The 26,299-nt window shown below is 41.5% G+C and overlaps 1 protein-coding gene across 1 annotated transcript; it reads left to right on the forward strand.

Moving 5' to 3' along the window:
• Positions 1-4,115: 4,115 nt before the first annotated feature.
• On the forward strand, positions 4,116-12,558 carry LOC119661518 (probable 3-hydroxyisobutyrate dehydrogenase, mitochondrial). The gene is made up of 4 exons (XM_038070893.1): positions 4,116-4,369; positions 11,538-11,975; positions 12,031-12,255; positions 12,319-12,558. The coding sequence occupies exons 1-4, from the start codon at positions 4,214-4,216 to the stop codon at positions 12,472-12,474; spliced, it is 975 nt and encodes a 324-aa protein (XP_037926821.1). The 5' UTR covers positions 4,116-4,213; the 3' UTR covers positions 12,475-12,558.
• Positions 12,559-26,299: the final 13,741 nt, after the last annotated feature.

The following is a 26,299-nucleotide window of genomic DNA, read 5'->3' on the forward strand; positions in this document are numbered from 1 at the left end:
AATTAGAAAATTATATCACATTGTAGTGAAAAACAAGAAGAGTGTTTTTATTTTATTATAATGTTTGCAAAACAAAACCTTATTAAAATCGGTTCAATGTCTGTCTGCCTTTTTTTTATACATTGGAAGGTGAAAAGGTTCAAAACCTACTGCTGGCTCCTGCCATACGGTTATGTGAAACTTTTACTCACTAAAACCACCTCCTTCTCCTTCGCTTACCCCGCGGGACTGCCATTTCGGTATTACATCGCGGGGCAGGATCAGTTATGAACTGCGGCTTCTGTCGTTATTTGTAACTTTCCTCCGAAGCTCCTCCCTCAGCAGATTGTGGATCGCCTTCATTAATTTTTCCACCGCCCTCCAAGATGTTTCAGAGGCTAGCATGTGGTCCACGATATTCTCGGGTGTCAACCGTGTCTCGGCGTCAATTTCCGCCTCCGCTCTGTGTGCAGCGAACCGCGGGCAGTTAAAAACAACATGCTCCGCATCTTCCGGAATCATCACGCATGTCGGGCAATACGGGGAGTCGTCACGCCCGAAGCGATAAAGGTATGCACGGTACCCTCCGTGTCCGCTTAGGAATTGAGTTAGGTGGTGGCTAACCTCACCGTGCCTTCTTTTGATCCATTTAGAGACATCTGGAATAATCCTGTGTGTCCAGCGTCCTTTAGGTGAATCATCCCACCTTTCCTGCCATTCCAAAATAGAATCACTTCGTGCCAATTGCCGACGATTGGTATAAGACTCACCGATTGCATATGATGGGTCATAGAGGCGCCGACCCTCGTTCGCCAAGATGTCGATGGGGATCATGCCGGCTATCACACAAGCTGCTTCATCTGAAGTTGTACGGTAAGCGCATGACGTATGACGTCAATCGGAATGGGGCTGCGATTTTTCTTCTGTTTGCTTCCACCTTCAAAGACAATGCCCAGACTGGAGCTGCATAAAGTAAGATGAAACTAACAACTCTCGAGATGAGGAGCCGACGGCTTTGCCTAGGACCACCTATATTTGGCAACATTCTTGCCAACAATGTAGCCACTCCGGAAGCCTTGGTTGCTAAATTTTCAAGATGAGACTTGAATTTCAGTCTTTGGTCAACCATGACTCCTAGGTATTTAAACGTTGGCTGCGACTGTATTATGTGTTCTCCAATCCTGATCTTTATCGATGTCTGGTTCCTTCGCTTTGTAATCAAAACTACCTCCGTCTGTCTGTGCACGGGGACTCATCTGAAGTGGCAAATTGGTCACGAAACCTTACCAGGGGTATACTGGTACCATGGGAACCGGGAAAGCCCCTGGACTCACATACTTCGGGTGAACTCCTGTTGTATGTGGGGACAGCTCGGTTATTTGCGGTTGGCCCCCCTAGTGGGAGTTTCATAGTGGTTGTGGTTGTGCTCAAGCGAGAAGAGACCTTCGGGTCTCGACGTGGTGTTGCGTATCAACACGGGTGCCGTACACCATAGTTCGGTAGAGATTTAGGTAATTCTTGCATCCACCAGTATGAATGCTAAGCCATACACTTGGTATAGACTGGTACCGTTGTTGCTTGTCTCAGCGGGGCTCTGATTGTGGTCACAAAATCAATCTGTGTCTGAAGAGGACCGTAGGATTAAGTCTCACGACAGGTGCCTACGTAAAACACTGTGGGCTTCACTGTCTGTCTGTCTGTCTGTCTGTCACAAACACTTTTCTCAGAAACGGCTATACTGATTGCCAGGAAATTTGATGAAAAGATGGGAACTGTGGACCCCCAGACATGCAGTGAGTGATATCCTTCTACGTTGAGATTTAAGGGGGGGTCCCCAGTCTCCATACATGTAAAAGGGGGGTGTACAAATTTTTTTCACCGAATACAGTCATGTTGGGTATCAAATGAAAGGTCTCGATTTTTTCGATTTTTCGATGCCGGTCTTAGTTTTGAGATTTGTTGGAAAGGCTGGGAGTGGGAGGGGTGGAAAGTGACGATTTCTTTAACGGACCCATTCTCAGAAACGACCCAACCAAAAAAATCTGAAAAAAACCATGAAGCTGCCTATATATGGTGTCCAGGCCTCAAAATACTCTCCATATCGATACCTGCTCAAATTGAGTTAATAATAGTATATTACCATATTTTTGGGGAAATTGAGTAAAACCCCCCTTAAGTTTATCCCAGATTTATAAAATTTGGTAGTAGTAGTAGTATAAAATATAATATGGAACAGATTATTCATCATACAAATCATACTATTAGTAACAAAGTTACAATAGCTCAAAGTTGACTTTACCGCGTAAATTTACTGCACTGAATATCATTATCACACTATACTGGGTAGTCAGACAGGATAAATGCATATGCATAACGGGTTACGTACAAATGGGATAGTTCTTCACTCAAATATACTCACAGAAGAAGCAAACAAAACCTTTCATACCTGAAGCGCCCAGCTTCCGGTTTCCCAACTTGGTTCTTTGTAAATTAGGGTATGGCATTGAAGCTGGTGGAGAAAACATTTCTTTTACTTATTTTATCCATGGGATCTCTCTGGCACTATACCCATTACAATCAGCTAACAGGCTGCAATATGCATCATAACCCATTTATCAATCTTTAATCTACTGCCAAACTTAACAAGTCGGGACACCGAAAGCTAGACGCTTCGGGTATGAAAGGTTTTGTGTATTTCTTTTATAAAGAGATTTGAGGGTGCATTTGTCCTATTAGCATGTAGCATATATTATGTGAAAATATCCACTTTAAAGTGATATTGACATTCATAGTCTTGAATTTGCAGAGGAGCGACAGTTTTGACCTAGTATAACTTTGTTAGTAATGGTGCGATTTTCACCAAATTTGGCAGGATTATGCTCTATGCTGTAGCCTACATTGCTGCATTGCTGCTACATTGGGATTCTAGAGTGGACTTAAGGGGGGTTTTCATGTCAATAACTAAAAATTATAGTATTGTATTATTATTAACTTTATTTGAATAGGTATCGGTCTGGAGAGTGTTTCGGAGCCTAGGCACCATATAGTGGCAGCCCCCCCTTTCCAGATTTTTCCGTTAAGTAGTTTCTGAGAATGGGTTCTTTAAAAAAATGGTCACTTTCAAGCCCCGCACTCCCCACCTTTTCAACAAATGTCAAAACTAAGACCGGCTTCGAAAAGTACTAACTGAGACCTTTAATTTGTATATACACCCCCCTTTTGCATGTATGGGGACTCCCCCTTAAATTCGACGTAAAAGAATGTAACTCACTATATGCATGAGCGTTCACAGTTCTCATCTTTCTACCAAATTTGGTGCCAATCGCGTCTACGTCTCCGAGAAAAATGCATGTGACGGACAAACAGACAGACCGACAGTAAACCGATTTTAATAAGGTTTTGTGTTTACACAAAACCTTAAAAATGTGGAATTTGATAGTGATCGCCCCCAGCGCCGGTGAGTCCATCCTCCAAAATCTTTACGTCGTACCGATTCTGCTCGGCATGAACGTGGTATTAATATCTGGCGACTCTGAAAACTTTCTCAGTTAGCAACATTTCACTTTTGTTTGGTAGAAGGCACGAGAAGCACACCCCTCTCTATACATTCAAGATAACTCAAGGCTATCAATCCAATCAAGTTCTAAACTAGCTTCGATTAAGCGACTGGTGCGTGTGCTACACTGCTCGCTGAGTCGAAGAACGCGCCTTTATTTAGAAAAGCTTATCAATCTAGATCTGCCTCGAAGCCATATTAAGCGGAAGCGATAGATAGGTCAACATTGAAGGGAACTCGTTGGAAATTTTTCTATTTTCACCCTGAGGGGAAATGGATTGATTATAAGAAAGTGGCCCGACTTCTTTTTGGAATCGAATTAGTCACAATTAATATCTTTAGGAAAAACTAACATGTTTCAGAATTTGGGGAAAATTAATATCTTTAGATATTTAGGAGAAGATGAACCCGTAATTCATATCAAGAAAATTCTAAGAACTAGATTTCTTCCGATATAGTCGTAGTACTGGTTTCCCACGCTATCCCCACAGTGTTCAAATCTAACTTCTCCTCCAAGTTTTTGTCGGCGCGTGTAGCTCGATTTTACCAACTATGCGACTGATATCATACGACACTTGTGGGGGAATTAGTCGGGGGGCTCGAACTCAGCTCCACTCGCTAGAATTGCGTTGATTAAATTTAGTTGTCTGGAATCGGTCAGTGAGTTGCTCAGTGAAAATGGCTTTCCGTACTTTAGTGTTTTCGCCAGTATTCAAACAAAACATCCAAATAATTAACTTTGCAAGATGCATGTCCACGGCTGGAGGCAAGAATATCGGATTTATTGGTCTTGGAAACATGGGCGCTCATATGGTGTCAAATTTGATGAATAAGGTAAGTGCTTGGCATTTTTAGATGTTTGTCTGACTTTCGATAGTTTGAGGGGAAGATATTATGTAAGATACCGGGCAACTGCAGCTATTATTTCATTGCCAAGGGCATGATATGGTGCGACTACTGACTCCCATAATTGATAAGAAGTCAACGCTACGTTTGGTCACACGCGGAATCCAGTTTTGAATTATATAATTTTTGACAGGCTTTATCGTGTGACGATACTACGTGGTATCTTATGTATATTGCAAATAGCGATGGTCGCGAATGAATCAGTAATAGCGCATTTTCTGTGCAAATTTATGTTCAGTGAAATGGCAAAAATACGCCCTGCACTTTCAACCGATCGTTTATTTCAATAACAAATCATTTATTCGGAGATTTTGAAATTGATCAGATATTCACATTTCTGAAGACGCCTGAAGTTGAAAAAGGAGGCAATGGATTGATTACCTATGACACTTACATATATACCAATCTCTATATATCACACAATTATAGTACCCCGTTTACTCCATTCGTTTAGGACATACTACCGAGATCCAGATAAGGACATTACAATAAATATTCTTTTCCATGGATCCTTAGTACGTAAATTTGTTCCGGTGCCACCAAATAGATCCAGATTTATTTTCAAAGTGGAAAAAATTCTCTTAGTTGGTGACGTCTACCAAAATTCTCATCATCTTCACGATGGAGAGAAACTCGGCACGGATTCAAATATAAAAGAAGCGAAGCAGTTCTTGTCATTATTTGTTCAGGTACGCAGAATGAGTGTTTCCGGGGCAGTAGTAAAATATTGTGTTATCAGTTGCGTAATGAGGGGGTGGGATGATGCCGGCCTTATCTCGTTATGACTAGGATTTGGACATTTGCATTTTTTTGTTCACTGAAAAGTGAAACGATAATGACATTAATTACTGGCCCACGAGGGGAAGCATGATATAATTTCAATAGGTCATCGATCCAGGGTCAACATAATTACTATGTCCTGATATAGATTTTTCATAGGAGGACAAGTCGGGATTTATAATTATCGCAAGTAGAAAATAATCCCATGCTTCCAATATAGAAAAACATGCAGTTTCATTGTACCCCAATATGCAGGTGGGGCTTCAAATATATTTATTTTGGTTTTATTATTCTCTTATGTAAGAAATGTTAGAGCTTATGGGTATACAGATAAACAGAAATGCAGTCAGATAAGAATCCCGATATGTAATCACGTCTAGTTCCACGTGACACTGTCATTTCAGTAAGGGGGTCATCCTGTGTGAAGGGCGTTTTTTGGCTTTCTTTAGAAATTTTTTGCGAAGAACTAGATAAAGATACAAACACAAATTTTTTGCCATAGATTTATCAATATCTTGAGCGTAGATGGTAATCTTTCCAGCCCGATCACATAGTTCGTTATTGAAATACTGAGCAATTTATACACCCATCTCCAAAAAAAGTGTTTCTCTGCTGCCACCCTAGAAGGTGCTGCGATTATCTTAAAGAAAAAAGCAAAGTAAACGCAAACTACGAGGGCGGTCCGATAAGTACTTAGCCTCTCCGCCCGATGGCGCTACTATCGCAAGAAGTATTTACTGTCGTGTAGAACATTCTCGTAGACGGCTACTGTCAAAATTTTAGTCGAATAGGACTTGTAGTTTTGTTTTTAGCGCGTGTAGAAGCGGGCGTGCGGGCGAATTTTAGAAAAATGGAAAAAGAACAATATCGGTCGGTGATTCGATTCTTGTTTTTGGAAGGGAAATCGCGCAGCGAAATCAAAGAACGCTTGGATGCTGTGTACGGTGACGCTTCTCCTTCGATGGCGACCGTCAAAAATTGGTTTAATGAATTTCAACGTGGTCGCACGTCAGTTTTTGATGAGCACGCCCCGGTGCCTCGAAAACGGCTACTGCGGAGAAGAACGTTACAAAAATCCATGACCTTGTATTGGCAGACCGCCGATTGAAGGTACGCAAGATAGCCTAGACAGTAGGCATCTCAAAAGACCGCGTGGGTCATATCCTGCACGAAATTTTGGGCATGAGAAAGCTGTCGGCGAGATGGCTGCCGCATTTGCTCACTCCGGACAACAAGCGCAACCGTGAAACCACTTCAGAGCAGTGTTTGACGCTGTTTAAGCGCAATTCGAAGGAGTTTCTTCGTCGTTTCGTGACCGTCGACGAAACATAGATCCACTGGTACACTCCAGAGACCAAGGAACAGTCGAAACAGTGGACTTTACCCGGCAAACGTGCTCCCAAGAAGGCAAAGACTATGCAATCGGCAGGAAAGGTGATGGCCGCCGTTTTCTGGGATTCACAAGGTGTGATCTACATCGACTACCTGGAGAAGGACAAAACGATCACAGGGCTGTACTATGCCGAATTATTGAGCCGATTTGACGCCGAATTGCGGAAAAAACGGCCGCATTTGGTGAAGAAAAAAGTGCTCTTCCACCACGATAACGCACCGGCTCACACTTCCGCCGTCGCCACGACCAAATTGGTCGAATTGGGCTACGAACTGCTGCCCCATCCACCGTATTCCCTAGATTTGGCCCCGTGCGACTATTATTTATTTCCTAACTTGAAAAAATCACTCGCCGGGCAGAAATTTGAGTCGAATGAGGAGGTTATAGCCGCCACGGAAGCCCACTTTGCAGACCTCGAGAAAACGTATTTTTCAGACGGGTTAAAGAAGTTGGAGCATCGCTGGGAGAAGTGTATCGAGTTAAAAGGAGACTATGTCGAGAAATAAATCGCCACTTTTCAAAAATTTTCGTTTTTTTTTTGGTAGGCTAAGTACTTATCGGACCGCCCTCGTAGGGTTATTAAAAAATATTAAAAGCTAAATTTTTTGTACCTTGTTAAACTTTTTTTTGTGAATTTTGGTGTTTTTTTACGGCTTCTTCAACGAATAAAAAAAAAACTACTGAATGAATCGCAATTATCCTAGTTTGCGGACCGTAGAAATATGTTCTAAATAAGTCGTGAAAATTTCAAAGAATTTCGTTGGATAGATTTTGGGCTATGTTGGCAGCCGATTTTCAACATGCAGTTTCGAGGTAAACGCATTTGAAAAGTAGAATGCGATTTTTAGCCATAAAACTTTAACTCACCTTTAATCTGCTATACCTAGTCCACAAATCTTAGGTTTCATCAAGAAACACATGTACAACCTTGGTTTCAATTCTTGTCCTTTTAGCGAAGTCATTCGAACATCATTCGGGCCGATAAATACGCGCTTTCTTGCGGCGATCGACATAAATCTGGCATGTGACTTATCACGTGCTTAACACTATAATTTCCGAACGACTTCGAGTATCAAAAATTCACTTTGCCCATATATTCTACACTATATCTAGATACAATTGATGCCAAAAAAAAATTCGATTCCGCAGAACCGACACACGGAATGACCCCCTTAATTTTTGAAATGAAGTAACCTCCCTTGGTAAAGAAATTAAGTTTTTCAATTTTGTAATACTTTTAGATTCAAAGTATTCAGTATGTATACTTTGGTGTGACAGTCGGGATTTTATGCTATTCTGGTTCAAAAATGAATGCAGTTATTAAGGCTTTTGAATTTAAATTTAAAATATCGAAAAAGCTGTTGTTTGTTGTATATGGGAGCTATAATAACTTTGGTAAAGGTTGAATTTTTAACCCCTCCGATGGCAAGAAAGGAATGGAGCGAAAAGAGAGTTACGGTAATCAAGTTCGAATTTTCATCACGATACGGGAAGGAAAAGAAAGTCCTCCCTCTCTATCCCAATTGAAGAATTGTAGCAATCGCCCCCTTAAAAATTGCTAGCACCTCAAAGTAGAGCTATTTTTGACAAAACGATAGGGTTTTATGGTGATATGATATGGTGATCGAGATAACATATGCAGTGGTACGCTGATAAATTCGTTTCCTCGACATTTCTTCCATTATTTCCATAATTTTTTCTTGCGTTCGATAGAAGCAAATGATTCGAACGACCTGATGATGTTTGATATGTTGATGACTTTAACTTCTGCTAGGCGTACCACACATATGTAAAGACGATTGCCCTTTATTATGTTATGCAGATAAAAGCAACTCTGGTGTATAAAGTACTGAGGTATATAAACCTTAACATGCCTTTTCCACTAAGTTGAACTCAAAATGGCCTCAACTTCACAATTGCAGAAGCGAGTTAAGGTAACCATCAGATCATTCGCCCACACTGATTGGGACAAATTCAAGTCAGATTTAGCACCAATACTGAACTTGAAAAAACTCGCTACAGATCGCAACCTGTCGGACAAAGAAATCAACGAAGCAATAATTTTGGCTACAGACGCCATCAATACTGCTACACGCAGAAATACCAGGCTGATCAAAGTCGATGAGTTTGTATACAACAAACTCCCGCATGACATCATGCTGCACATAAAGGTCAGACAGATTTGGCGCAGGAACCTCAAGCGCAACTTCCATAAAAATGGAAATAAAATCAATGCTGAATACAAAGTATTGCTTTCCCGGATTAATTGTCTGAGCACAATTATCCGGCAAATGGTGGCGCAATTCCGCAATAAAGAATTAACCCGTAATCTCGCAGATATTAAGCCCGGGCTAGATATGGTTCAACATATAAATAGGCTAGCGGGGAAAAATAAGTCCCGTAATTTCGTTCTTACCAGGAACAAGGAACCAATCTGCGGAGACGCTAGAAAGGCGCAAGCCCTTGCAGAATCATTTGAGTCTCAGCTCAATACCCCTCCGCCTCCGTCTCTAGGCATTCAAATCAGTTAGTGGCATTCTTCCAAACGAACTCCTCGGTAAAACCAACGGATTCGCAACATTTCCAAAGGTTATCACAACTCACCGCCTTAACCTAAAACCTAAACGGTAAAAAATCAGCCGGATCTGACGAAATTCCTAATTACCTAATTAGGCAACTTCCCCGAGTCTCCATCAAATTTTTGCTGGCAGTATTTAATAACAATATAAATAATGGCTACTTTTCCACTACCTGGAAAGTAGCTAAAATAATTGCGATCCGAAAAAAAGGCAGCTCTACTGAGCCTAAAAACTTTAGACCCGTATCATTATTGTCCAATCTAGGCAAACTCTTTGAGAAAGCATGGGCAATCGGGCTATTTCAATATTACAATCTCAAAGAGATTATGCCCAACCATCAGTTCGGGTTCCGCAGCAAGCACGGAACTCAACATGCACTTAGCTACCTTCACGACACCGTCGTAGCAAGGCTTAACGTCAATAATAAACCGACCGTAGTATGTGCATTAGACTTAGAAAAGGCCTTCGACTCCGTATGGGTAAACGGGCTAATCTACAAACTATTAGATTTTGAGTTCCCAATTCCGATCATTAGAATTGCACTAAGCTTCTTCGAAGATAGGTATTTCTACCTCAGCGTGGGGAATGAATTCTCCGATCTCTTGTCGGTAACATCGGGAGTACCGCAAGGACCCACCTTTTATAATATCTTCACGGCTGACGTCCCAACTCCCGAGACCGGCACCAAACTTATTCAATATGCCGATGATACTCTCATCTTCGCTTCAAGCCTCCACCCCAACAAGGCAGCCAAAGCGGTCGAGAAATACTTGAAAGACCTCGGCAAATATTACCCGACAAGGGGCATTAAAATTAATAAGGCCAAAACGCAATTCTGCACCTTTCGGAGGAAAGCTAGATACCTAGGTTCTAGAGGAATCCACAGAAAAGCTAAACGCTTTAAAATGAAGATCGGAAACACTATAATGAGCAATTCCCAGACCATTAAGTACTTAGGAGTTAAACTTCACGAACTCCTTAAGTTCAAGCCACATCTTGAGCTCGCTATCGGTAAGGCACGCACGGAAAAACGTGGATAGCCAATTTCTCACTCAAAATGAACACCAAACCTTTATACCCAAAGCATTCAGCTTCCGGTATTCCGACTTGTTTTTAATGACGAGCGCTGCTGATCGATGATAACCAATTTCTTTTGACCCAAATTTAACAATATGGATAAGGTGACTTGTGGTTCCAGCAGAATGGTACTAGGAGCCATACAGTGAAAGCCACGATGGGAATTCTGTAACGGTTTGATGGTATGGCTAACTCTCGTAGAAATTACGAGAAATGGCCACCAAGATGGTGTGTTTCGTCTGTGTTACACTTTTTCTTGAAGCATTTCCTGGAATTTCATTGCTATTACAATCCTTGAAAATCTTTTTAGTTATTATTTCAGCCTTAGTGTCTTCTACATATACAAGTAGTTATATTTTATATTGGCAACATTAGCTAAGCTTCATCCAGATCGATCAGGCGGCAAATGGCGCGAGATCTTGGGCTGCACATCAATGAAGGCAAGACAAAGTATATGGTGGCAACGTGAGCACCGAAAACCAACCAATCAACAACATCGAACCGCACTGGTCAAACGGAAAGAATAAGGATAGGAGAATACAACTTTGATACCGTTGATAATTTCTCCTATCTAGGGTCGAAAATAACAACCGATAACCGCTACCATGATGAAATCCGCGCACGGTGGTTGTCAGCCAACCGAGCCTATTTCAGCTTAAAAAAACTGTTCCGCTTGAAACGTCTCACCATAAGGTCAAAGCTCTTACTGTACAAGACTATGATCTTGCCAGTCCTCATGTATTCCTCGGATACTTGGGTTCTTAGCAAAAAGAATTACGAACTCTTGGCCGCTTTCAAGAGAAAAATCCTCCGAAGAATTTTTGGCCCTCTACATGAGGATGGACGATTCTGTAGCCTACATAACGACGAAATCTATGAACGATACCATGACCGTCCGATTGTGGATAAAATCCGGCTCAATATGTTACGGTGGGCGGGTCACTTAATCCGTATGGATGAGGATGATCCAGCCCGGAAAGTCTGTAAGGGCATATCGATGATAGAAAAAGAAGACGAGGCAGACCCTGCCTAAGATGGAGCGATGGCGTAGGTCAGGACGCCAGACAGCTTTTAGGGATATCGAATTGGTGGACCTCGGCGCAAAACCGGGATGTCTGGAGTTCCTTATTAAGGCAGGCCTATACCGAATACAGATTGTTGCGCCGTTGATGATGATGATGATGAACATTAGCTAAATGTAGCCTATAATATTTTACTCTGTTTCAGCTAAATAAAGTATATTTATTATATGAACATTCCCTTTTAGGGTCACACTCTCCATGTCTACGATATTTCCGAGGAAGCTTGCCGCAACATGGAGAAGAAAGGAGCTAAAGTTTACAGCGACACCGTCAAGCTTGCAAGCCAATCCGAATTCGTTGTAACGATGTTGCCAAACAATGACATCGTCTCCGATACCTACCACAAAATGGTTCAAGATGGTGTTCGCAAGGATACCATTTTCATCGACTCCAGCACCATCGATCCAAATGTGGTTAAATCAGTTCAAAAGTACATCAAATCAAAGGGCGCACGTTTCGTTGATGCCCCTGTCTCAGGTGGTGTACCCGGCGCCGAGGCTGCCACACTCACCTTCATGGTTGGTGGAACAACTGAAGAGTACAATGCCGTCAAAGGAATCTTGGAGTGCATGGGAAAGCGAATTGTTCACTGCGGTGACTACGGCATGGGCCAAGCCGCTAAGGTATGGGGTTTTGCAACATTCAGGCTTTCACAGTGTTAACAAATATCATTTCTAGCTTTGCAACAACATGATGCTTGGTATCTCTATGATTGGTACAGCAGAAACAATGAATTTGGCAATCAGGCTTGGATTGAATCCAAAAACCTTCATGGAAATCTTAAACTCGTCGACAGGCAGATGCTGGTCATCTGAAGCCTATAACCCAGTTCCCGGCCTTGTTCCAACAGCTCCAGCTAACAAAGACTATGCCGGTGGTTTCTCAACTGCATTGATCACAAAGGTAAGTTCTAAGCAAGATAATATTTAAAAATCTATGATCGCAAATTTTTTTTAACTCTGACAGGATCTTGGATTGGCATCTGGAGTGGCAACAGCATCTAACACCCCCATCGCACTCGGTGGCATGGCACATCAAATCTACCGCACTCTTAATTCCAAAGGATTGGGAAACAAGGATTTCTCAATTATTTATGATTTCTTGAAAAACGAAAAGAACTAAAATGACACGGTTTTGGGAAGCGAACTCCAGATTGTGCATTTATTTTTTTTATATGTATATACTTATGACCAGGCAATGCATTTATTTTTATAATTTTTCACCAGCCATTTGTTCATTTGATCGTACGTTTGCCTTAGTCTACTGTTCTAGATTGTGGTATACGTGCAGTGTCAAGAACACCCTAAATTAGGGAATCGTATTGAAGCCAATTCTACAATAATGTTTGTATATGTGTGGATAATGTAATTTAACATTTTTTCCAACTCAATAAAAAACTTTTATGTATGTAAATGGGTCCTGGCTGCTTGCATTGATACGAATATTTTAGGGAAAAGTACTAGGTACACATATGTTGGTAAGAACCTGGGTATCATGTTAAGAGCTAAGGTTGCACAAATATGAATGACTCACTCTTTGCCGCCATCCAAATCTCCCACACGACTATGTATTTTAGAAAAATGTTATTTGCTTGGTCGTTTCAGGACCTTGTAATGAACCCAATAGAAATAGAAGGATCAGACGATCATCCTAAGTGGCCGAGAACGACCTGGAGGAAAGAGATATCCTAGAAAAGTGAAATTGGCTGTGAAGGTCCGCCCGCAACGACTGAAGCTCCATCAGAGTGCTCGGTTGACACGTTCTTGCACGCGTCTGTGCTAGCCAGGCTCGGGAATGTGGGGGGGGGGGGGGGGGGTCCTTTGAGCGCTTTGATCCCTCATATGTCATTAGTACAAAATTAATGTGTCTATACCGATGCGTGGGTCCGCACCGGATTTAAAAATAGACCACAAACAAAGAAATTCGCAACGGCCTAACGATGAAAACCAGAACGCGAGCTAAAACTGGAAAATAAAAAAACGGCTCGACCGCGCGCGTGAAGCCGTAAGTCTCCGAGCCCGAATGTTGCGATCGAAAGGGAAGAACCACGACGGATCACAATCCCGATCATGGTTTCTTCAGACTCAGATCGTTATTGATGTCCCTAGTAAAGTTTTACGGGGTCAAGGAGGAAAAAAAAATTATTTTCAATTCCTTCTGTATTCATAAATCAAAAAATATAAATATAAAAGAAAAAAAAGAAAAAGAAAAATATATAAAAAGGAAAAGGAAAATGAAAAATAAAATTATATATAATAAAAAGAAAAGAAATCAAATCAAAATAGAACTCACACGAGGTTTCACTCCGAGCTCGATGTGGCGTGTAGTTGTGGTTGACTCGTTTAACTCTGTGAATAAAATATTTAAGTAGCTAATGTACTGTTTGCTTAATTAATTTCCGATATTCTTAAATTTCCTCATTCAAAATGTAAAATGTATTTAATCTATTTTATATGGTACGGCAGTCTTGCCTCGAACAACCACTCGGTTGCGATTACCTACAACAAGAAATTCAGCATCCGATCCTACTACTCCAACTATATTGCAATGAAATGGTAGTCCATTTTAATTGATGTAAACTCATTTTTATAGTTAAACCTTCTATGAGACTATTAGAATCCTCGACAATTCACTTGGTTTGCGTTTTAGCTGTTTTTTCCAAATCACGAAACTCCACAGCCTTTCCTTCACTCTCTCGAAGTGCAATCCAAAACCTTTCTCCTCTCATCCCATCGTGAATCGCAAAACACTTACTGGCTAACAACAAACTCAAATTCCACAAATCCATTCAAATTCTTATTCTCCCGTCAACGATTCTTGCACTACCAAACGCCAATTCTTCCAAAAGTACGAAAATCGCACTCAAACAATCAAGGTCTTTCCGCGGAACGGGCACAAGTGAAAATCGCTTCAGCACTTTTTCGGCTCAAGGGAAATTCGGAGATCGTTCCCCACAGTGTCGTTTTCACGGCTGTTCCAGGTGCGAATCCAAACCTTTCTCCCAATCCCACCGGCCGTTGACCAGCTGTTCATCGACGAACCGGTCCCCATGCCAATACGCACGCCTTGAACTCTGTTGAAGAGATTCCGCTCTCGTCGCGAAGCTGCGGTCACTACAACTTAAAAGGATTGTGGGAAACATGCTATGATAAAATACAATAAATAACGATAGATTTCATGTAGATGGTGCAATCGAAAGGGAACATCCTGCAGAACCACTAGCAAACTCTGATTTAGTTTGGAATTATTTGTATGTACATAATAAATGCATCATGTGAATAACATTCTGAAGGCTTGAAATATATCCAGTCACAATTCTTCGGAGGTCCCAAGAGAAATTCATATATATTTTCATATACAGGGTGCGGCAGCATAACTTCCTTTTTTCAAAACTCAATAAAAACTATTGTATGCATCGTAAAATATTTATTTATTTTTTATAATGTAGGTACATGTCGAAAGTTTTTATTTACATTGTTTTGAAGATCAAATCTGTTAGGTGACGTCCCCCATTCTCCATACATTGTGTAAACCGATTTCTGGCGTTTGTCATAACTCTTGTTAGCATAGCAGGTGTTATGTTGGCAATTTCTTCTTGGATGTTGGTCTTCAAACCTTGTAGGGTTCTTGGACGGTTCACATAAACACGGGATTTTAAAAAACCCCATAGAAAAAAATCACAAGGGGAGAGATCGGGAGAGCGTGCCGGCCATTCCAAATCGCCTCTAATTCAGATAAGGCGCTCTGGAAAGTGTTCCCTGAAAACAGCCATCGATGCTCTTGAAGTGTGTGCTGTTGCACCGTCTTGTTGGAACCAAGTGTCCCCCAAATCCAAATTTTCTAGCCGTGGGAAAAAAAATTCTGTAGCATGTTTACGTACCGGTCCGAATTCACTGTCACTGTAACCTCATTTTCCTCAAAAAACCAGGGACCAATAATTCCAGCTGAGAAAATTGCACACCACACTGTGACTTTGGGTGAATGCAAAGGATTTTAATGCAATTCTCGAGGGTTGGTGTCAGCCCAGTAGCGCATGTTTTGTTTGTTAACCGACCCACACAAATGAAAATGGGCTTCATCACTAAAAAAAACAATAGCTTGAAAAGTAAATCTCAACGGCAAAGGCACGCTCTTCACTATTCCAACGCATGATGGCGACTGAACCGTGTTGGGACAAAACTTTACAGTATCCCCTCTTGAACGAGACCACTAGCGCTCCGCTATGACATCAACTAACCGAGTGGCGCGCATTTTAAAAAAGGAAGTTATGCTGCCGCACCCTGTAGTTTGATAACCTTTTTTGAGCCCAGATCTTTAAAGATGTTTTTAAGACTTTGTGCAAAGCAAAACCTTCGACGATGAATGCAAGGTACCAATGGAATGGAAGAATGCTGCAAACCGAGTAATGTTGCATTCTCATAGAACGCGGGCACGTGCAGAGACTTATTATGAACTCCGTCGAGCGGGGAGCGACTTCACAGACGGAAAAAGGAAGCCTGGGAGGACTAACAAGCCTGCGAACTCGAAAAGTACAGGGAGCAACCGCAAGTCAGCAGGATGAAGCCTTATACACCTCGATGCTCATCCTGCTGAGACAAGGGGGAGGGAAATCTGATACCCCATTTAAAACCTCAAAATCTTATCATCATCATGTGTGAAAGTTATTGCCAATAAACTAAATTTAAAATTAATAACTAATTGTAATGTAAATCTAATTTACTTCCAGGAAGATATTAGCGGGTTGTCAACGAGTGGAATCTGTCCGTAGAATTTCTTACTTGATTCTTGTAATTTAGATTCAGTGTCTTTGTGCTGAAGAACCTCGACCGATTCAGCATTATTTTCAACACTTTATTTTACGCGATCTGTAGTTTAGAAATATGCAACTTAGCACAACCAGCAAGGATTGACGCACCGTATATTAAGAATCACTAGAAAATGAATTTAAAAATTAATATTTTATTTTGTTAGCTTAGTTTAGAATTCCGATTTATCAACGGATATAAAACTTTCATTAATGAGTTTATTTTACCTATAATTTGAGTGATATGCCCCTTATAAGTGAATGAGTGTATTTATGTATAGATCAGCGGTTTGCACATAGGGGGCAGATCTTCCATTGTTTGAAGCCTGAAATCGTCCACATTGCACTTTCCAAGGAAGATTGAATTTCTGAATGTAAAGATTTTGTTGTCATCTGCAAAGATTGCAAACTGCACATTTTCGAACCAAGGGAAGTCATATGTGTATATGACGTATAATAGAGGAGCTAATACCGACCCTTTTGGAACGCCTGCCTCAATAACTTCAATTTCCGAAACAGAATTACTGATACACACCCTAAAAGATCCCTTTAAGAAAATACTAACAATATCGATAAGATAGCAAGAAAAATTTTCTTTGATTAGTTTATAAAGCAAATCGTTGTGCCAAACCCTATGGAAAGCCTTTTCTATGTCCAGCGATATCAACGCCATAGATTGTTTAGCAATGAATGCAGATTTAATTTCGTTGTTGATCGGCAATAACTGGTGGGTAGTTGAATGTCTTTGCCTGAAGCCGAATTATTCATTTGGTGTCAATCTTTTATTTTTCCCGCTATCTAAAAAACGCTGTTTAATTAGCCTTTCGAATAGTTCTCTTATATTGCTGAGAAGGCTTATCATAACTGTTTGCCTCATGTAGTGGCTTTTGAGGCTTTAGGATTGGATTAACTTTTGCGGACTTCCAAGCAGATAACCAAATTTCATGCATGCATTGAAAATGTGCATTAGGAACACAATTGCTTTTCTTGGCAATTTTTCAAGCCTGTGTTTGGGGTGTTATCATCGGGCAGCATTTGTCTTCAGTTGACCTCCAACTCACCGTTATTTTGGTTGTTCAGCAGCTCATCAAAATACTTAACCCATCGAATCGATATACCCATTCAATCGGGTATCAGATTTCCCTCCCCCCTTGTCTCGGCAGGATAAGCATCGAGGTGTATAAGGCTTCATCCTGCTGACTTACGGTCGCTCCCTGTACTTTTCGAGTTCACAGACTTGTCAGTTCTCCCAGGCTACCTTTTTCCGTCTATGAAGTCGCTTCTCCGCTCGACGGAGTTCGTAATAAGTCTCTGCGCGTGCCCACATTCTGTGAGAATGCAACATTACTCGGTTTGTAGCATTCTTCCATTTCCTTGCTACCTTACATTCATCGTCGAACCAACGGTTCCGACCTTTCTTACAGCTGGGGCCAAGTATATTTGCGGCCGTATCAATGTTTCCAAATAGCTGCGTGGTACGGAAGGTGGTGGTTCAAATCTCAATGGTGGCTATGGGAATTGTATCGTGATTTCACGTCGGATACCAGTCGACTCAACTGTGGATGAGTACCTGAGTCAATTCAGGGTAATAATCTAGGGCGAGCGCAATGCTGACCACGTTACCTCCTACAGGGTACTGTAATCCTATAGTGTACCGTTACGGTCTTGAATGAAGTGCTCTGACACACTTCAAGGCCCTGATCCAATATGGATTGTTGTACCAACGATTATTATTTAGCCGAGTTGTCGCAATCTCAGCAGATGCCGGATTTTACCTAATATTAGCACTAAGTGCGAAGCATTTAGGCTCGGAAGATCCTACCTACTTAAAAACTAAAGGGGCGCTGGTGGTGGTGGCCGGTGGTAGGTCAATGGGAGAATCCGTCGAGAACTCCCCGCAACATCGAGCACGTCTGCAGAATGGTGTACTTCTGCATGGTTTGAACCACACTGTGTGAAAGACCCTGGACATCAAAGGAAGCCGTGGGGGATTTAAGTACAATACCTGAAGCTGGCATTATTATGGGAACTACAGCCACCCGCTCAAGATGCCAAATTTCTTTGATTTCCCGAGCCAGTGGCTCATAGTTCACCTTCTTCTACACGTATTTCCGTGCGATGTTGCTATTATGGGGGATAGGGACACCTCAGCAAAGAGCTCCCAGCGCACAGCCATCTATTCGACAAATGGCTACCAAAGACAATTCACTTGTTTACTGTGCATTGTCGTCGACTTCCATTCATCATTTCGCACTTGGACCGACTTCACCAAACTCAGAGGATTAGAAGATCGATCCTTCAAGTTAAGTGAAGTTAGTCCATAGTCTGCCTTACTGGCAGCCGCATGCAAGCGACTCGCCTGCTGGTCAATAAAAGTGACCAAGCCATTGCCACGAGACGATTTAGAGTTTTCAAGAACACGCATCTCCTGAAAAGTTCGGCTTTTGAAAGCAAATGCTCGTTATTTTCAAAATGCCTCCTTCCTCTTCTCGATTCATCTCACATTAACATGACAAAAGGAACAAGGCAAACAATTTCAAATGAATGTTTTTTAATAGGTACAATCGCTTAAAAAATTATTATTGTCTGTGAATAAAAATTAACCGACATCCTAATTTACCAAGAACAAAAAGCTTACCTTTTTCAAGACTATATTTAGCACTTTTACTACTAGAGATAATGGTACAGAAATTTTGATACCTTTATAAAGAGTTTTTTGACATCCACGAAAATGATTTGGTTATCACTAATTAGGTCAAAGAAATACACTTGTTATCAGCAAATAAAGAAAAAAAATCATCAGTAAGTAAAAAGATGAGAAAAACGAAATATATTCAACGGCCCACCCAAATTATGCCCCGTTAACCCTCTGTAGTCTAAGACGATAAAACTTTTAAATTCGCTTTGAAAGGGAGCAGGTTTAAGGGAATGAAAAATATATTAATTTTAGTTCAGCTTCCGGTTTCCTGATTTGTTGATGTTAGGCTTCAGTATAAGGCTGTACAGACTCATCTAAAGACATGGTTTTGACGGTAAATCTATGCATAGCATACGGTGGAATGCGGCCATAAAATAAGCGCCGACGATCTGAAAGTGTTAAAATAGGTAAGAAAAATTAACCAGCTGGACACCTACGAAACCTTATTCATTAGCAAACAGCCTGTAGGCACTAGATTGAATTCAGATCTAGGTAATTGCTATTCTCCTTTATTTAAGAAACTTATAAAAAAACTAACTAAAAGTCTCTTCTTCTTTCAAGATATACAAATAAGTCTTCAAAAGTAACTAAATATTTCTTCTTTTTCAGAATTTAAATATAAGTCTTTAAAAACTAATTTAGCCATATAATTAAATGAAATACTATTATAGATTTAGATCAGTATAAAAATAGATAATAAACCCACTGATGAGCAGACTTGTTAGCACTGATGAAGGGAACAAGTGGTTCCCGAAATATCGGTGTTTGCAAAATATAAATCAACACTAGCGAATAGGAAAAACAAGTTTTTATTATTGCAAATAAAGTTATACAGCATTAATCCGCTGAAGGTCGTAACTAGAGTTCTCCAACTGCGGGACCTGTAGTGATTCGAAATTTTATCTGCAACAAAAAAGATTTTAATTTTAAATTCATCAACGACCCAACAACCGGTATCCGGTCTAGGCCTGCCTTAATTAGGAACCCCAGAAATCCGGGTTTGACGCTGAAATCCACCAATTCGATATCCCTAAAAGCTGTCTGGCGTCCTGACCTACGCCATCGCTCCATCTCAGGCAAGGTCTGCCTCGTCTTCTTTTTCTACCATAGATATTGCCTTTATAGACTTTTCGGGTCAGATAATCCTCATACGATAAGTAGCATACGGATTAAGTAACTCGCCCACCGTAACCTATTGAGCCGGATTTTATCCACAACCGGACGGTCATGGTATCGCTCATAGATTTCGTCGTTATGTAGGCTACGGACACGTCCATCTTCATGTAGGGGGCCAAAACTTCTTCAGAGGATTCTCCACTCAAACGCGCCCAAAAGTTCGCAATTTTTCTTGCTAAGAACCCAAGTTTCCGAGGAATACATGAGGACTGGCAAGATCATAGTCTTGTACAGTAAGAGCTTTGACCCTATGGTAAGACGTTTCGAGCGAAACAGTCTTTGTAAGCTGAAATATGCTCTGTTGGCAGCCATCAACCGTGCCCAGATTTCATCGTCATCGTTGTTATCCGTCATGATTTTCGACATTAGATAAAAGAAATTTTCAACGGTCTCATAGTCGCAGTCTCCTATCTTTATTGTGCTTGTTTGACAAGCGCGATTCGATATTGTTAGCTCTATGGATTTCGGCACTGACGTTGCCATCATGTACTTCGTCTTGTCTTCATTAAATGCGTTTGTACGTCTCGGTTTGTTTTTCCCATGATGTCGATATCGTCAGCATAGGCCAGTAGTTGGGTGGACTTGAAAAGGATAGTGCCTCTCGTATTCACATCTGCATCGCAAATCACTTTTTCCAAGGTCAGGTTAAAGAGGACGCATGATAGAGCATCCCCTTGTCTTAGACCGTTGTTGATGTTGAATGGTCTCGAAAGTGATCATGCTACTTTTATCTGCCCTCGCGCATTGCTCAGGGGTCTACCTAGTCAGTCTTATCAATTTCGTCGCGATACCGAATTCTCTCATGGCCGTGTACAATTTTACCCTGGCTATGCTATCATAGAAGACGAACCAACCAACAACATCAAACCGTACTGGTCAAACAGGAAGAATAAGGATAGGAGAATACAACTTTGAGACCGTTGACAATTTCTCTTATCTAGGGTTGAAAATCACAACCGATAACCGCTACGATGATGAAATCCGCGCACGGTTGTTGTCAGCCAACAGAGCCCATTTCAGCTTCCAAAAACTGTTCCGCTCGAAACGTCTCACCATAGGATCAAAGCTCTTACTGTACAAGATTATGATCTTGTCAGTCCTTATGTATTCCTCGGATACTTGGGTTCTTAGCAAGAAAAATTGCGAACTCTTGACCGCTTTCGAGAGAAGAATCCTCCGAAGAATTTTTGACCCCCTACATGAGGATGGACGAATCCGTATCCTACACAATGACGAAATCTATGAGCGATACCATGACCGTCCGGTTGTGGATAAAATCCAGCTCAATAGGTTTCGGTGGGCGGGTCCCTTAATCGATATGGATGAGGATGATCCCACCCGGAAAGTCTATAAGGGCAATATCTATGGTAGAAAAAGAAGACAAGGCAGACCCTGCCTAAGATGGAGCGATGGCGTAGGTCAGGACGCCAAAAAGCTTTTAGGGATATCGAATTGGTGGACCTCGGCGCAAAACCGGGATGTCTGGAGTTCCTTATTAAGGCAGGCCTAGACCGGATACCGGTTGTTCCGCCGTTGATGATGATGATGATGCTATCATAGGCGGGTTCAAAGTCGATGAAAAGATGGTGCAACTGATCTTCATATTGCAACAGTTTTTTCATCGCTTGCCGCACAGAGAAAATCTGATCTGTTGCTGATAATGATGTTCTGGGCGTATGGAGCTAGCCGACCTAGCCAGATAGAGGAAAATATCTTATAAATGTTACTCAACAACGTCATTGCTGTATAATTGCTACAGAACGTGATATCCCCTTTTTTATGTATGGGATAGATAATACCCCGTTGCCAGTCAGCAGGCATTGATTTGCTGTCCCACATCTTGAGCATCAATTGATAAACCGCTTGGTGTAGTTGGTCGCCTCCATATTTAACGAATTCGGCTGTAATTCCATCGACTTATGGTTTTTAAGCCGATGGATTGCACGGACTGTTTCTTCAATGCTTGGTGGTGGCAGCATCTGTGCTTCGTCTTCATTTGGTGAGACCTCCAACTCGTCGATACGGGCTCCGTCCCAACTTGACTGTTAAAATCTCCAAGTATGATTTTGATATCGTACTTGGGACAGTATTCGAGGGTTCGTTCTACTGCCTCGTAGAAGGTACCCTTCTCCGACTCTGCAGTCTCCTCTGTAGAGGCGTGAACGGCGTTATATAATATTTCCAAATTTGCCTCGCAAGCGCAGAGTACATTGCGGTTCGCTTATGTTTTCAAAGCCAGTAATAGGAGGTTTCATTTTCTGGCTGACTAAGAAACCTGCCCTGTCCAACGCATCTCTTGCAACGCTGTTACATCAGCCCTATATTGGAACAGGATATCGGCTAGTTGCTTGGCAGCTCCATCTCTGTGCAGGGAGCGCACGTTCCATGGGAAAATACGCAAATCATTATTCCGTTGTTGTTGCCGGGATCGTCGTTGTGTTATCACTCCAGTCCAAGGCTCCTGTTGTGGCTTCGTAACAAGTTGTTTTCCCTGTAGGGTTGTCAGGCCTACCCAAGCCCTGCCCAACCCCCAACCTGGAGGACCAGTTGGTACAATTTGTCCCGTTTTTAGGCGCGGGAGACTCGCCTACATCCTTCTCTGTCGGCAGCGTTTCGTTAAGCAAGAGCTCCCGGCGCTCACCATATGGAGGTGGAGATAGGATTTGGTAGTAGAGCTGTTGGTGTTGATTCAGCAGGTGTTTCCCAGGTTTTATGTTCCATCGTGGGTACCAATCCACGTTTCGCCCTAGGACTTACACTACTCTTTGAAAACCCAAAGCGATCAATAGAGCCTTCAATCCCTTACAATCATCGATTCACGCTTCTGCGAGACCAGGCTGACGACCTGCGTAGCGTCAAAAAAAGGACCTTTTTTTTGGTAGGCTAATGCTCTCTATATTATCTGATTTGCCGTCCGATTACCAAGATAGCTGTTCCACTATTGAACGCCAGCTGGATCATATAAGCGACCAATGGTGAAACTGAGGGATCGCGACTGTCTAACTTTCAAGGTGATATCACCACCTACCTTGTTACGCAGACAAATTCTAAATGTGGTAAATTATAACCAAACTGACTTTATGACCAACTCCGTGCCCGAACAAAGAGTCATCAATGACAAACGTCAAAAGCTGCGGAAATCCACATGGAAATGGTCCCCAAAACCACGTTTCTCCACCACATGTTCAAGCAAGGTGTTGTCAGAGCCCACTTTGGTATTCACATCACACATCACGATCAAAATGTCACCCCTAGGAAGCCTCTCCTGAATTGCATTCAATTGCTCATAGTAAGCCTCCTTTTCCTTTGAATCAGAAGTCTCCATTGGTACATAACACTGCACTATTGAAATATTTCTCATTCTGGACCAGAATTTTGCAGTCGGTTTCTGGTCCGAAACCGGCTCAGAAGCAGCGATAGCTGTAAACATCAATCCAACACCGGACTCACGCTTACATTTGTACGATTGCACAATACTGCGAGAAGAAGAGGAGTATTCTTCAGAGTTCCACCATCCAACCTCACTTCACCCCAGGATATTAAACTTGTAGCGCTGGAATTCTCGCTATATTTGGGGATAGCGAGCATTCTGGGGGCCCACCATATCGTTACAAAAAGCAACTCATGTTCTGTTATGATTGGGAAACCTTTTCACCGGCAGGTCTGTCCTTACCAGAAGCGTTTATATAGCTAGAAAAAAAATGGAAATCTCGGGTTGCTAGCGCACAAATGTACGAGTATATCCCTTTTAACCTCCTTTGGCGACAAGAATGAAATACCTACTTTGAATAATCTGCACCTTACAGGTCTTTGTCGTGGAAAGTGAAAGGAGATGAAAGTGATTTGGTATCTCATTCAACATAAAGATAAAGATACAATCTGGCTCTTTCAAAAAATAATTTCATTAGATTTGAAGGATGATATCAATAAGGTGTGAATTTGAATAGAGATACTTCAGTACTAGTATCTAATATTATATTTATGCAGATTTCCTAAATACTACACATTAATTCTCTAAAGATTAATCCCTTTTCAGTTTGATTTTTAAGCTCTTCGAGGAAAACCAGGGCACTATGTGCTTACATACGTAGATATGTATTTCCACGTTATCTTAGATGCAATATTCCTCATCTAACTTATCTCGCGACTATGTATATGAAAGTAGAAATAAGTATATAAGTCCACATGTATATGCGATTCCGTAAAGGATGATGTACCCACATGTTTTTATGATGAACACTATATTTGCATAATTAAATCACATTGTTTTTCAGAAATCCGTAAAGTCATGTGTAAATTTCTCAAAGCAGGAGATGCGCATGACATATTTGCAGTTTTATACTGTTCGGCCTCTGTACCCCGCATTCATACAGACACCCCAGATAAGGAGTAGCAAATTTTCAGATAGCGAAATGTATCCAATTTGATTTCGAAAAGATGCTTTCCACATACGGAGTTGGTTAGTCATTGAAAAAAGTGAATGTAAAATGGTCCTAAATGAATGTTTATTCTTGGAATGATTGCTGAACATACACATTTTACAGCTGAAATTGTTCCAAGTTTATCTATTCAAGAGACATGCATCAGACTTTATTTAAAATTACTTAAATGGGTTCAGGGAGAGTGCTACAATCAAAAGTAGAGCTATGATGGCTTCCACCTCAATAGTTCAGATTCTGAGAAAGTGAATGATCTGGAAACAATGAAATGCCTCACAGCATCAAATTAGTGACGATAATAATAAGCTATTGGCCATCGAGAGCGAAATAATCTGATTTATCTTGCAGTGAATATGATATGTGAGGTTGATCAATCAATCAGCCCGATTTAGCTGTTGTCAACTAAGACGACGGAGTTACTTGTTACTATGGAACAAGTCGAGAAACCAGAAGCTGGACGCTTCAGGTTTGAAAGGTTTAGTGTATTTCTTTTATAAAAACATTTTAGTGGCCATTTGCACGGAATATTGCAATTATATCAGAATATTCACTTTCGTGTGGTACTGACATTAAGAGTCTTACAATTTACACTGAACTTTGACCTATTATAACTTTGTTAGTAATAGTGCGATTTCCATCAAACTTGGTAGGATCATGCTCTATATCATAGCCTATTTTATGATTCTAGGATGAACTAAAGGCGGTTCTGCAATCAATTACTAAAAATTGTGGTAATATACTATTATTAACTTCATTTGAACATATATTGGTGTGAAGGGTATCTCGTTGCCTAGACATCATAAAGTGGCAGCCTCCTGATTTTTTTTAAGATTTTTCGGTGGGGTAAGTTCTGAGAATAAGACCGTGGATGCACATGACCACTTTTGAGCCCCTGCCCTCCCTCCTTGTCCATTAAATGGCAAAACTGAAACCAACCAGAAATGATGGGTTCCTAATTTCTTTATGCACAGTCTAACAGTATCTTGCAGAAGCGCAGATGCCACGAAAAGGAGTTCTGGAAAGTTTAGCTCTAAGAAACGACAAAAAATTCCCCTTTCCTCCTCCGATTCCAGTCAATTGCTGAAACCTAGTTTAGGACATAGAAAAACCTGGAAGCATTTTCTGGCAAGGACAAAGTCTCTGGATCTCTTCCGATGGATGTTCTTTTGGCTGTAGATTATGTTATTCCGCCCAATGTCATACCTCCCCCAATCCAATTCTTTTGCATCAAGGCGATCACTTCCTTTCTTAACAAAATCACCACTCCTTGTTTACACCCACTACAGGTGCCCCCGCTAAAACGCCAATTTGTAATGGGGGGGGGGGGGTTTGGGGGGTCATGCAGTGCACTGCAGAATAGACTGACGCAGAATATAGCACCTTGGGGCGACCTGTCCTCTGCGAATGAGCTGTCTCTTTCCGATGGTGATATATGACTTTCCAGCAACCAATCCTCTCGTTTACCAAGACACCTTGTACGAGGCGACTGTACTATTAAAAAAACACTACGCCATTAGATAATTTGCAGCCGGGGGTAATTGACTGTATTCGAACGGAGCCCCACTGATACCTGGTTGCCTCAGTGCTTAAGTTTGACCTTGCGACTTTGCCATGCCACAGGGGGTTACGGCACGGTGCACCTTCTAACCCCATACACATGGAAATAAAATGAGCACACGAACAAAAACGGAAAGAAGTATAAACAAACAAGCGGGATCCGGTACCGCACACAACCTGGGCCATCGAGTGGAGGCACATCTCCGAAATACTGAGAACCAGGTGATTACACCCAAAAAGGAAATAGTAGGGACGTCAAGCAGTGGATCCAAG

This window comes from Hermetia illucens, chromosome 1, assembly GCF_905115235.1.
Source record: "Hermetia illucens chromosome 1, iHerIll2.2.curated.20191125, whole genome shotgun sequence".
Classification (NCBI taxonomy): Eukaryota; Metazoa; Arthropoda; class Insecta; order Diptera; family Stratiomyidae; genus Hermetia; species Hermetia illucens.